Here is a 12,890-nt window from a genome sequence, read left to right as displayed (position 1 = left end):
AAAGTTTCCCCTTCCTGGGACAATGAATTCACGGTGTTCTTATTTCAATTTCCAGGAGTGTAGATTGCAAAGGCTCAATAATATTGAAAATTGGTAACTGTGGTGGCCGAGGAGATGTGACAACTCATCCCAGTGCTCATAAAATCAGTGCAGGACAATGCGAGCAGTGTGAAGAGGGGCCCTAATCCCTGCGAACACAGCACCATTATCATGGGACAAAGACTGTACTACAGGAGGGACCTGATCAGCCAAAATTGTGTGACATAACCTCTGGCAGTTACGTGATATTGCAGAGTAACCACGACTGCCATCACCGAATCCCCGCCTTATTTCACTTTTGAACGTCAACCTGGCGTGAAGTTAGGAACATTGTGAAACAAGATTAATCCGATCAAATTACTCCCTTCCGTTGATCCATAGTTTAGGTTTTATGGTTTCGACACCATGTTTTCCTTTTATGAGCATTGCGATACTGACAAGTGATTTTGGAATTACAGCTCGCCCTAAAGTTCCCTTTTTTTTGGAGTTACTTTCGCGTTGTTTTGGTGCTAACAGCGTCCGCGATTACGACATTCACTTCTGCAGTGACTTTAGCAGTTTTCGACCTCTTGTGTTTTGTCAGAATCCTCTTCAGTGACCGCCTCTCAAGCTCACTAAACACATACTTCGACCGCGTTGTGGACTAACGGTTGATGTTTCCCTGCATGCGGTATAAATGATGGGTACGGTGCCTCTTGAAACCCAAATACTTCAGCTACCTTGTTTATGGCGACACCCACCATCGAGTACCAACAATTATCTCTTTGATTTCACTTAGCTCAGTCTTCATGCACTCGTAACAACAATGAGCACTTTTGTGACAAAGGGCTGACACTTGTAGCGTATTCAGGACATTGTTACAGAGGTACCGCCGGTGGTCAGATCCAACAGCGCAACCTGCAGGATTAGCTAGAGTCTGCATCTACGTTGAAGCATATATTTCTCTCGGTGTTTCCATGTTTATGCCCAACCACAGTATCTATCAGTACTAAAGGTATACAACGATTCTGAGGAGTCCTTCACAGGAGCTACTGGAAGAAAGTCGACTGATATAGCTCCCATCATGCGCTATTGTTTCGAGTATAGGGAATCAATATTTGAGGCAGAGCCGTTTCTGAATTTATTGACTTCCTTCAGATATCTTCTGGGTTAGACTGGCAATGGGAAGGAAAGCGTTTCAGAAGAAGAGAAATTTGTTAATATCGAGTATAGATTTAAGTGTCAGGAAGTCGTTTCTGAAAGTATTTGTATGGAGTTTAGCCATGTATGGAAGTGAAACATGGACGATAAAGAGTTTAGACAAGAAGAGAATAGAAGCTTTCGAAATGTGGTGCTACAGAAGAATGCTGAAGATTAGATGGGTAGATCAAATAACTAATGAGGAGGTGTTGAATAGGATTGGGGATAAGAGAAGTTTGTGGCACAACTTGACTAGAAGAAGGGATCGGTTGGTAGGACATGTTCTGAGGCATCAACGGATCACCAATTTAGTATTGTAGGGCAGCGTGGAGGGTAAAAATCGTAGAGGGAGACCAAGAGATAAATACACCAAGCAGATTCAGGAGGATGTAGGTTGCAGTAGGTACTGGGAGATGAAGCAGCTTGCACAGGATAGAGTAGCATGGAGAGCTGCATCAAACCAGTCTCAGGACTGAAGACCACAACAACAACAACATCTTCTTAGTTGTGAGTATAGCTACAACTTACGTTTTGACTAGGTATCTGGTTAGTTTCTAGACACATAACATCTTAAGCACCTTTTAACGTGATGAGAATTAAATCCGCGGACTTTCACCTGATATGAATTCGCGAACGTGTCTGTATTAATTTATTTCAACACTGAAAAATACGTAAATGAAACAAGTAACCAGAGAGATCATTTAATGTAAGAAGTTAAACTTTGACAAACATGTTCGTCATTATTTCCATTTTATGACTTCTCCTCATCAGCCTTGCGCTTATTCTTCAGTATCCACGATCCTCGAACACTAACTTCGATGGCTGCATTTAAAATGTCTTCGTGATCTTCCTGACTTCTGTCTGTAGTTCCAGCGAAACTTACCTTAGCTCTAAACTAAATTAGTAGTTCTGAGTTTCTATCAAATTCCAGAGCATGACGTCGTATAATATTTCATTATCATAGTCCTTGGCTTCATATAACATTTCATTTTCGTAGTTTTCCTAAACGTGGTTTCCTGCGAACTAAATGCTCACACCCTGGGTTTGTGTTTGGATTTGATTCGTACTAGAGGTATCAATTTCCTTCCTTGTGTCGTTAGCATACTGAGCGACAGGAAAGTACCTTATTACCTTATTATATGCCTCCGTACTCGCCCTGTTCTCTCTTATTTTATTCTCACAGTATTTGAATGATAATTTTTTTTAAATTAACCAATGGATTTTGACAATAACTGTATCGCCTTCCCTCCAAAGATTGCCATGTACATTTCCTGAACGTATCTGTTAGTTTTCCGTATCGACTAAACCGACTACTTAAAGAACCTGGAAGTGCGCCTCCGAATGTCTCCTTTGTAAGGAATCTAAACACAGTAAGAGAAGTCTATAATTGGTCATACTTGCGTTTGGTATGCGAATTCGTTTACAAATGCATTACCGTTCCTAAAATCCCTTTCTCCTTCTCAAATACTGATCTTATATGACCGTCCCATTCGAAGTCGCTTCTTAGTGTTACACCTAATACTTATACGACATGGCGTGCTTAAGATTTACGCCAGTAGTCTTGTGATCTTTACCGTTGTTCCTTTTTCCCTTTCTTGTAAGTACTATGTTACATTTGCCTACATTTAAGAAGAGTTGCCGTTCTTTACACCAAGTGGAAATTTTGATCAGATTCTCTATCAGTTCGAACTTGGTGTTACACAGACCTTATCTGTCGAGATATCAAAACTATTTGGTGAGTAAACTACTGAAGTGGGGTCAAGCACGAATTCTTGGTTGACTGAGTGGCAGAAACCAGTAAATAAGCCTGATAATGTCTTCCATTTTCATAATTTTACATGCAGTCTCCCTCAAGTGTCATCAAATTTTAACTGACGTTGCTGTTTTGCGTTACTGTGCAAACATTTGTGTACTAGGTTATTCGTTATAAAGCAAGTCAAAGTAACATGTTCCTCTACATTTTCAAGCGCAAAGTAAAAGAATCTCCATTGGCTCAGTGATGAAATTATTTGTTTAACAAAGGCCGAAGTTTTTTTTTTCTTTTTCTCGCTTGACTAGTGTTTTAATAATTCTGTACTAGTTCAACATGAGTAGTGTTTCACAGGAGGGTTTGTTCTGCTTCAGGAATCCGAACGAACCGCAGGAGCCGGACCTGGTGCACGGGGCGCGCCAGGAGAGGAACCGCTTCAAGAACATCGAGTGGACGGCGTACGAGGCAGTCCACAAGAAGTACCTCAACCTCGGTACTTGTCCATTCCTCCATTACAGCACTCAGAAATAATAAGCCGCTACTGGCATTGTTGGCTACTGTCGCTGCCACAATAGCACTAACGGGTACCTCTCTTCAACTGGTACTTCTATTTTCATATACAATAACCCATTCGTCACTTCTCTCTACTTATTTTTTCATCTACGAGAAGAATAAACATTTTAATCGTTGCAGATCATTTTGTGAAGTTAACGAAGGCAATTCAGTTCCTGGTCATTTACTATAAACGATAAACGAAAACCTGCCCAAGTACTAAACTTGTGAAGAAATATTCTCCTGAAGAAACATGAATGAATTCACTTTTAGGTTACTGAGCAAATTAAACTGTGTGATATACTAATGTCTCTGTCATCTCAGAGTGCTATTCGTCTGTTTGGTTATTACTGAAAACAAGATTTGTTGCGGATTCTTTAGTATCTTTCTCAGGTACATATTCCTTTGCCCGATCCACTTTTTACATCTAAAGTATTGCAAAGTCAAGATTCCGTAAATATATTTTACTACTTATCATTTTAGAATCGCATATTACACAGTCTCAGTCTTCTTCCCCTACAGTTTTTAATCCCCTACTGATCCCTATAGTTCTATGGTTCCCTGATGTCAAAACAGATGTACTGTAATTCTGTCTCTCTGTCTTGTCAGTGTTTCCCACATGTTCCTCCCTTCGTCGATAATGTGGAAAACCCCTTTACTCTTTTCTACACTGACTCTAGATATCCAGCCTCCTTCTATAGCAGAGCATCACTAACGCCTTGATTCTCACTTTCCAATTTCCCAATCGTCAATGATTCGCTTCCACACCATTCTATGCTCCAAACGTATATCCTCAAAAGTTTATTCCTGTCATGAAAACCGATATTTGAGACTACTAGAAAAGCTTTGCCTAGGAATATCCTCTTTGCTTGTTCCCCTGTTCCAGTCTCCATTTTATGTCGTTCAGACCTTGTTTCTCATGCACTATTTTGTTTCCAAGGTAGAAAAATTCTTTCATTTCGTTTTCTTTGTGGTCCTTTATTTTAATGTTAAATTTATCGCTAATTTCAGTTCCGTTAATACTTGTTACTGGCATTTCTTCAGTTAACTTTGAGTCCGAACTATGTGCCCATGAGATGGTCAGTGCCATTCAACAGGTTCCGTATTTATTCTTTACCTTCACAGAGAATAGCAACCATCATCAGTGAATATCATCAGTGGTATAAATTCACCCTAAATTCCAATCGCAGACCGTGGTGGCCAAGCGGTTCTAGGCGCGTCAGTCCGGAACCACGCGACTGCTACAGTAGCAGGTTCGAATCCTGCCTCGGGCTTGGATGTGTGTGATTCCATAGGTTAGTTAGGTTTAAATAGTTCTAAGTTCTAGGGGACTGATGACCTCAGATGTTAAGTCCCATAGTGCTCAGAGCCATCTGAACCATCTGAACCATCTAAATTCCAATCTCAGTGCCGAGCTTACTTTTCATCTTATTCATTGCTTCTTCGATATATAGATTGAATAGTGGGAGTGAGACAGTGCATCTGTGTTTAACACCCTTTTTAATATGAGTACTTATTTCTCGGTTTTCCATTTTTATTGCTCCTTTTGGTTTTTGTAAGTATTGTTTATTAATCGTATTTCCCTGCAGCTTATACGTACATTTCCGAGAATTTCGAACCCCTTACACTGTCAAAATTGTTTCGGGCTTCCACACATAATTAAGTAATGTTAGTCTCTAGATCTAAATAACTTTTCTAAAATAAGTTTTACATTGTTGCAAATGCCTAACTGTGAAAGAAACACAGTAGAACGCAAAACATAGGAAAACCACAGTAAATTGTAACTAGCCATGTATAAAAATCGAGTCTGTTTTCAAATTTGTGAATATTTATTGAGAAACTCCAATTTTTGTTTTTAAAAAAAGAAACACGGAAATACTGTAATTTCAGCAAAGCATGTCTGGTCATAAGAAAAAAAAAACTATTTTGGTTTGTTCGTTGGCTCAAGATGAATCACATACAATAGCATATTTACAGTAGTTACATCTCTTCAGCCTAATCGAGAGAAGTTCAATGTACCAGCCGACTTAGTAACAAAAATATCACTACTTAAATGATTATTGTCTCAATTCCACACTGCAATATGAGCAGTAGAAGTAGCTCACCAATAAATCCGACCATTTGACAAGACGTAACGTTTGATGTAATTTAAGTTCTACCTGCTATGACAACAAAAATAAATTCAGAAATTATTCTAGCTGAGGTCCTGCAGCAGTGGAGACACTGGGTCCGTTTCTAGCAAGAGCGGATCTCCAATTCTAGTCTCGCGATTTCCTTAATAGCTTCGCTGAGTTGCATCATACAAGTGGATATATTGTTGTAGCATCAAATTAATGACAGTTTTCTTTCTCCACCGTCACTCGTCTGAGTTAACGTTGTCCTAAAGATACGTATATCATCCGGACCCTCAAGTTTCAAGACACTTAGCGTACGTGTAATACGTCAACCTCTTAATAAAATAAAGTTTCTACATGAGTCGAGGCATATTACACACACTAAAAAAAGTTTTGCATCACCCCCGTTTCCAGAACTCCTGAAGATAGACGTTGACTGTGGATATTATATCACAGACACAGTCCCTTTGACTGTTCAGAGATGTCACTAAACCCGCCCAGAGATGTAAACATGAGCAGCGCCTATTAGACGGAGTGGCTGCGACAGCCGATCAGTTCCAGTCTTTCCAGGAGGAAGGAGCTACACGGCTCATTTTGTCTGTAGTTCATCCATGCCTAGACGGTCAATACCGCTGTTCGATCGCGTCCGCATTGTTACTTTGTGCTGGACACGGCTTTCAACAATCGCGGTGTCCAGGCGTCTCTGAGAGAACCAAAGCGATGTTGTTTGGGCATGAGGGAGGTACAGAGAGATAACCCATGGTCTACTACTGCGGTGGATGACCGCTGCTTAACGGACAGTGGCTCGGAGGAACCCTGACAACAACACCACCATGATGAATAATGCTTTTCGTGCAGCTAAAGGACGTCGTGTTAAGACTCAAACTATGCGCAACAGGCTACATGATGCGCAGCTTCACTCTCAACGTCCATGGCAAGGTCCAACTTCTCAAACATGACACCACGCAGCGCAGAACAGATGGGTCCAACAACATGCCGAATGGACCGCTCCGGATTGGCATCACGTTCTCTTCGCCGAATGAGTGTGGCATGTGCCATCAACCAACCCGGTCAGGCTGAGCGCCTTAGACACGCTGTTCAGCGAGTGCAACAAGCTGGAGGATCCCTGCTGTTTTGAGGTGGCATTATGTGGAGTTGACGTACGCTTCTGGTGGTCTTGGAAGGCGCCGGAATGGCTGTACGATACGTGAATGCCATCCTCCGACCGATAGTGCAACCATATCGGCAGAATATTGGCGAGGCATTCGTTTTCATGGACGACCATTGGCGCCCCCATCGTGCACATCTTGTGAATGAATTCCTTCAGGATAACGAAATCGCTCGACTAAAGTGGCCAGCATATTCTCTATACATGAACCCTATCGCACATCCGTGGGATAGATTTAAAAGGGCTGTTCATGGAAGACGTAAGCCACCAACGACTATAAGGGATCTACGCCGAATCGCCGTTGAGGAGTAGGACAACCTGGGCCGACAGTGTCTTGATGAACTTGTGGATAGTATGCCAGACGAATACAGGCATGCACCAATGTGAGAGGACGTGCTACTGGGTATTAGAGGTACCGGTGTGTAAAGCAATCTGGACCACCACCTCTGAAGGTCTCTCTGTATGGTGGTGCAATATGCGTGTGTGGTTTTCATAAGCAATAGAAAGGGCGGAAATTATGTTTATGTTGATCCGAAACACTCGGAACTGAGGTATTGCAAAGCATTTTTTTGATATGTGAATTGGAGAACAAAAATCTACAAAGTAGTACCTAAATTTAGACTCGGCCAGGTTCCACAACACAGATACTCGTGCACTACAGTTCTGTACCCCATTGTGCACCACGGATTTGTTGTCTAAAATTATGAATAAAATACGTTTTTTCTCCTTTTTCGGGATTGTTAGTTCACGGCACGTGGAGACATTACTGAGGCTCCACCGACAGTGCGTATCTTACCGTCCGAGATGTAAGGATTTTGAGAGAGATGACATGGTCTCAGGACACCCTTATTGCTATTATCCTAAGCTCTTATTCTCACTCTTTGTGAAAGAAAGATAGAAGCGCACAAACGTTGTACCTTTTTTAGGAAACGAGAGGGAGTAAAATTAGGATTTAACTCCCAGTTGATGACAAATGATCATTTCACTTTCTTTTTCAAACGAAAGACAAATTGTCTGGTTAGTTGTATCACGTCTCCAATCTCTCTCCTGTGGCGACATCTTCATCTCAGAGTAGCACATGCAACATTTGTCCTGAATTATTGTGTATTGACACATTTTCTATCATCTTGTCCCTAATTCTTGTTGTTTTTCGGCATATGTTGGTCTTTTCGCTGGTTCTATGCAGGAATTTTTTCATTCCTCATCTGAGAAGCCCATCTGTTTTTCAATATCCTTGTATAGCACTATACCTTAAACGCTATTATTTTGTTTTCCGGTTTTATGAAAGTCTGTCATTCGATTCCATGCGATGCTGTGTTCCCAACGTCCATTCTCGGAAATAACTTGATCGAAATACGGCTTACGTTTGACACTAGGTGACTTCTATTTGGGAGGAAAACCCCTCTTTGCATTTAATAGTCTGATTCTTATATCCTCATCGCTTCGTCCACCGGAAGCAGCTTAGCTTCCAAGCTATCAGAATTCCCTCGTCTAGTTTGTGTTCTTTAGTTCCGATATTAAGTTTATCGCTAAACAGATTTCTCCTACGCCTTATTACCTACGTTTTATTCAGCTTCCTCTCAGTCCACATTCTATACTCATTATGCTGTTCATTGCATTTAGCAGGTTATGTAATTCTTCTCATTCTCTAAGGACAGAAATTTCATCATCACGTATTAGCATTGATATTCTTTCACCCTGAATTTTAATCCGAATTATGAACCTGTCTTTTATTACAAATTGTTGATTGTGTACTGCACTAACCAGCTGCACTTGGCTTTTGGATAATGTATCGAAAAACATTTTGAAACCCGTTATCGATTTGATAATACTCATCACTAGACGCCTTTTAGTGTTTCCCCAAAATACATGATACGTTCGCTTGAAGGTGATTTGCCCTAGGATAAACAACAATTCACAATTACGAAAGCGTAATATTGACGGCTGCGCAACAGACTTGTTTAGCCGGTCTGTGTGGCCGAGCGGTTCTAGCCTCTTCAGTCTGGAACCGCGCTACCCTTACGCTCGCAGGTTCGAATCCTGCCTCAGGCATGGATATGTATGATGTCGTTAGGTTAGTTAGGTTCTAGTAATTCTAAGTTCTAGGGGACTGATGACCTCAGATGTTAATTCCCATAGTGCTCAGAGCCATATGAACCATTTTTGAGCAGACTTGTTTTTAAGTGCACTTACTAAGATTCCGCGTGAAAGTTCTCTGTTCATCATTTTGCTCCAGCGACTTATATTAATATTCGTATATTTTTACTCCTCCATATTTAAGACATTATACTTAACGTAAAATGAGTTCTCAGTTTAATGATACCCTATCCCGAAATGACCCAGTTATGGAAAGCATCAGTCTGACACAAATCGTAGGCGCTCATGTACTGTATAACGAATCTGTATTCATTTCGATGTGTTTCAAGTGTATCATAATATGTGATTCACATTAGTAAATAGTTTTGTGGCCCAACTAATGTGTATATAATTTGTGTGTAGCAATACGAAAAACATGACGCGAATCGTTGAGAAGAAAAAGGAAACAGTAAAAATAAATGACACTGTCGGAAACATCACGATAATTTTATTCTAAGTCTTTAACGCAACCATCATTATTACACCTTTGTAACTGCGAAACATAGGTTATCTTGCGGCAAGTCACCTGTAATCCAACGTAACATGTATTTCGGTGGAAACGTGAAAGCTGCCTGATGATGAGTACTATCAGTTCGAAACAGATAACGGTACTTCATCAAAACAGTATCCATAAACCGATATGTGGCTAGTTACTGCTATACACCATCAAAAATCTGTATTACATAACAGCCAGGTTCTGCAATCATGTGTTGCATTTGTCTTTTACTTCCGTCATCGCGCTTTCGACGAGAATTTCGAACATCCTGTCCCAACTTACATAGCCGAAATATATACTATGTCGACAAATCCTGCAAACCTGTCTTCATTTTCCTTAAGTCTTGATTCTGTTATGCTACGGAAAAAAAAGGCCTGCTATACCGTTGCTTGGAAATATGTCGGTGACCTGTTATTCATTTACTGAACGTCTCCCTTTGCTATGTAATCGTTACGTGTTTGAATGTCAGTGCCATACATTATATGTAGGATTTTAGATCTATGAAGATAATACAACCAATGAGGTTACATCAAATGCCTTACTTTACCTTATCAAAATTAGAGTGTATTTAAACGTAATATCAAATTGTCACATTTATGACAACATTTACAAATACGTGCCTTTCTGATTTTTACGATGAATACTGAAGTAAGGATATGTGCACTTTGTCCTTGTGTCATTAAAAATCTGTTGGTTTCTAGCGTACATCCACGCTTTTCAGGGTTGTCGGAGACCATCGTTCCTTGATTCGTTTACATGTTGTTCACGCAGACACGAAGCCAAAGGTGAAGACGCACTACCGCGCGCACCGGCTCTCCTTCTGGCTGAACCTGGTGCCCGACCTGCACCGTCCCGGCGGTGACGACGTGCCCGCCTCCCACCACCGGCTGCCCGACGACGACGGCGCACCGCCCCCGCTGCCGCCACTCGTGACGAGCCGCCCCCTCGCGCCTGCAGCCCCCGACTCCGCCGTCGGTGGAGGCGCAGCCGCGACGCCCACGCCGCCCGCGACGTCCGGCGGCGATAACGCGACGGCGCCGAGCCAGCCTCCAGCCGCCGCCAACGAGGACTCCGCGTCCGCCATTTCAGCCTCCGCCGCCGCGCCGCCACAGCAGCAGGAGGACGGCTTCGCGGCCTACTCTACGGCACTCAGCGTCACCATCGCCATCGGCTGCTCGCTGCTCATCCTCAACGTGCTCATCTTCGCGGGCGTCTACTACCAGCGCGACAAGACGCGGCTGCAGGGCGGCAGCGGCGGAGGAGGTCCCGGAGGCGGCGGGGGCGGTGTCGGAGGCGGGGCGGCGGCCGTCGTCGGTAAGAAGCGGTCCGAGAACGGCCAGATGCCCAACAGCATCTGCGGCGACCTGCTGGTGGCGGACAGCGGCAAAGGGGACCCGCACGGTCCGCACCACCACCACGCACACCACCACCAGATGCCTCCTCCCGAGTTCGCCGACTTGCCGTCCGCTACGGGCAACGGCGGGAGCGGCGGGGGCGGTGTACCAGGGAGCGGAGGCGGCGGAACACCTGGAGGAGTCTCAGTGCCGAGGCCTCCGCCCCCACCGAAGACGCCGAAGCCGGCGGCCATCCCCGCGCTGTCCGCGACGGCGCAGCCCGAGTCCCAACCGCTGCTGCCGCCGCACGCTATCCCACTGCTAGCCGGGGGCGGTTCCGGGACGCTCACCAAGAAGAAGGGGGCTGCTGCCGCCGCCGCGGGGGCGGCAGCGGCGGCGGCAGCCGCGAGTGCCGCCAACAAAATGGAGGAGCTGCGTGTGTGACAGCAGGACTACATGACGACGGATGTGTGAACCAGCCTATACGCTGCAGGGTGGCCACATGAGGCACTGCTCCGCGAAATACTAACGGGGACAGTGGGCAATGCGGATGAACCCTTTTAGGCCGGGTCGTGGTGGACTGAAGCCATCGTAAAGGCACTTGAGCTACGTCGTCCGTCGCATAATCCTCCACACAGGGACACTCCTTAACTCTGCAGTAATGTTCACGAATTCCTTTTATTAATGTCTGCAGCACGAAGAGGGCACACGTGTAATATGATCGGATATTTCTCCCCTCTTTATAGTCACAATGAGCTGCAAAAGCGTGACAGAAATATTCACTATTTATCGAAACCTATATTGGTTTCTGCCAAAGTCTATTTACCAAAACTCCCTCAAAATCCAAAGTACCTACTGTCCTTTGATTATGTCTGTCCATTCTCGTAAAATAACGTCATATTATTGTTGATTAAAACATTGCGTGAAAGAAACGTCATCTATCCATTAAGAAGTCAGTAACTCGCAAGAACAATACGAATATCTACGACCCTTCTCAGTCACAATATATCTTTATGCATTTGTGCTTTCAGCCTTGTTTGCTAATCTGCAGACGTTCCTCGATAACACATCGCTTTGCTCAGATCTCGAGAAGAAAACCAACATATACAGTTCGGACTTACGCCTCTATAAAATCATTTCCCATAAGCTCCGTGCCATCTGTTGTACTCACATGTGGTCTGCTCATGTGAGCATCACTTACCGTGACTCCAAATTATGCATCGTATTTATGAATATTTATGCTTATCACGATATCCATTGGTTACCCTCTGTCTGCGTCTGAACCATCAGTTGCCACATCACAAGGTAATAAACAAGTACGATAGTCACTGGTGTAAGATTTTATAATACATGTCAGGAAACGAACATCATTCGAGTTTCATTTAACCACGGTTTCATAATCTGATGTTGCGTGTTCGTGTCTGCGTGTTTCCTTGCCAGATTTCAGTATCCGTACGGGTCTGCCATTTTTTAAGTTTGTGCTGAACTGATGGAAGACGGGAAAGGCCTTTCTAAAAAAACTTAATACGTGTGACGAAGTGAGTGATGGAAACGTGTGTGTTCATACGTCTTGTTCATACGTCAGAATTCCGAATATATGGCTCAAAGGCTCAATAAGTGTGCTACTGGCGTGTGCAGAAAGTTATTAACATAAATATTTATGTACCCATAGAACTTATAACTACGTGGAGAACGAAGTTATACACAGTACAGCTGAAACAATTGTCTAATTCAGTTGAATTGTAAGAAAAATATCTGAAACTTTGAGAACGTTAAGAATAAAGTATTTTTGAAAATATTAAGAATGATAAACATTACGAATGATAAAGTTTCTGTCTGTCCCTCTAACCTTCCCTAATTTTCAGGTGAGAGCCTGCACAAGAAATCATGGTCATAGTTCCTCAACGTAAAATCTGCATTTTGTTACAAAAGAAAATAACGTTGACACAAGAGGATTTACATTGGCTTAATATTATACAATTAACAAATAGTTATCGTGGTTCAAATGTTCATTGCAAAACCTTATAGTGTTTTCTTCATTCATAACGTTACGGACAGAATCGTAGTAAGACAAAGAAACCTATAGACATAATGCAATCTTATATTAAATTGCAAAAATATA

The 12,890-nt window shown here is 42.9% G+C and overlaps 1 protein-coding gene across 1 annotated transcript in view; it reads left to right on the top strand.

Annotated features, from left to right (window-relative positions):
- LOC124593845 (neuroligin-2-like) overlaps positions 1-12,534 on the top strand; it is a 158,312-nt gene extending 145,778 nt beyond the window's left edge. The window contains exons 5-6 of the mRNA XM_047132193.1: positions 3,343-3,461; positions 10,206-12,534. Of these exons, the coding sequence (XP_046988149.1) occupies positions 3,343-3,461; positions 10,206-11,212 (1,126 nt within the window). The 3' untranslated portion in view covers positions 11,213-12,534. The remainder of the gene's footprint in view (positions 1-3,342; positions 3,462-10,205) is intronic.
- Positions 12,535-12,890: the final 356 nt, after the last annotated feature.

This window comes from Schistocerca americana, chromosome 2, assembly GCF_021461395.2.
Source record: "Schistocerca americana isolate TAMUIC-IGC-003095 chromosome 2, iqSchAmer2.1, whole genome shotgun sequence".
In the NCBI taxonomy this organism is placed as follows: domain Eukaryota; kingdom Metazoa; phylum Arthropoda; class Insecta; order Orthoptera; family Acrididae; genus Schistocerca; species Schistocerca americana.
The sequence above is the reverse complement of the archived record's forward strand: the minus strand, read 5'-3'. Positions and strand labels throughout refer to the sequence as shown.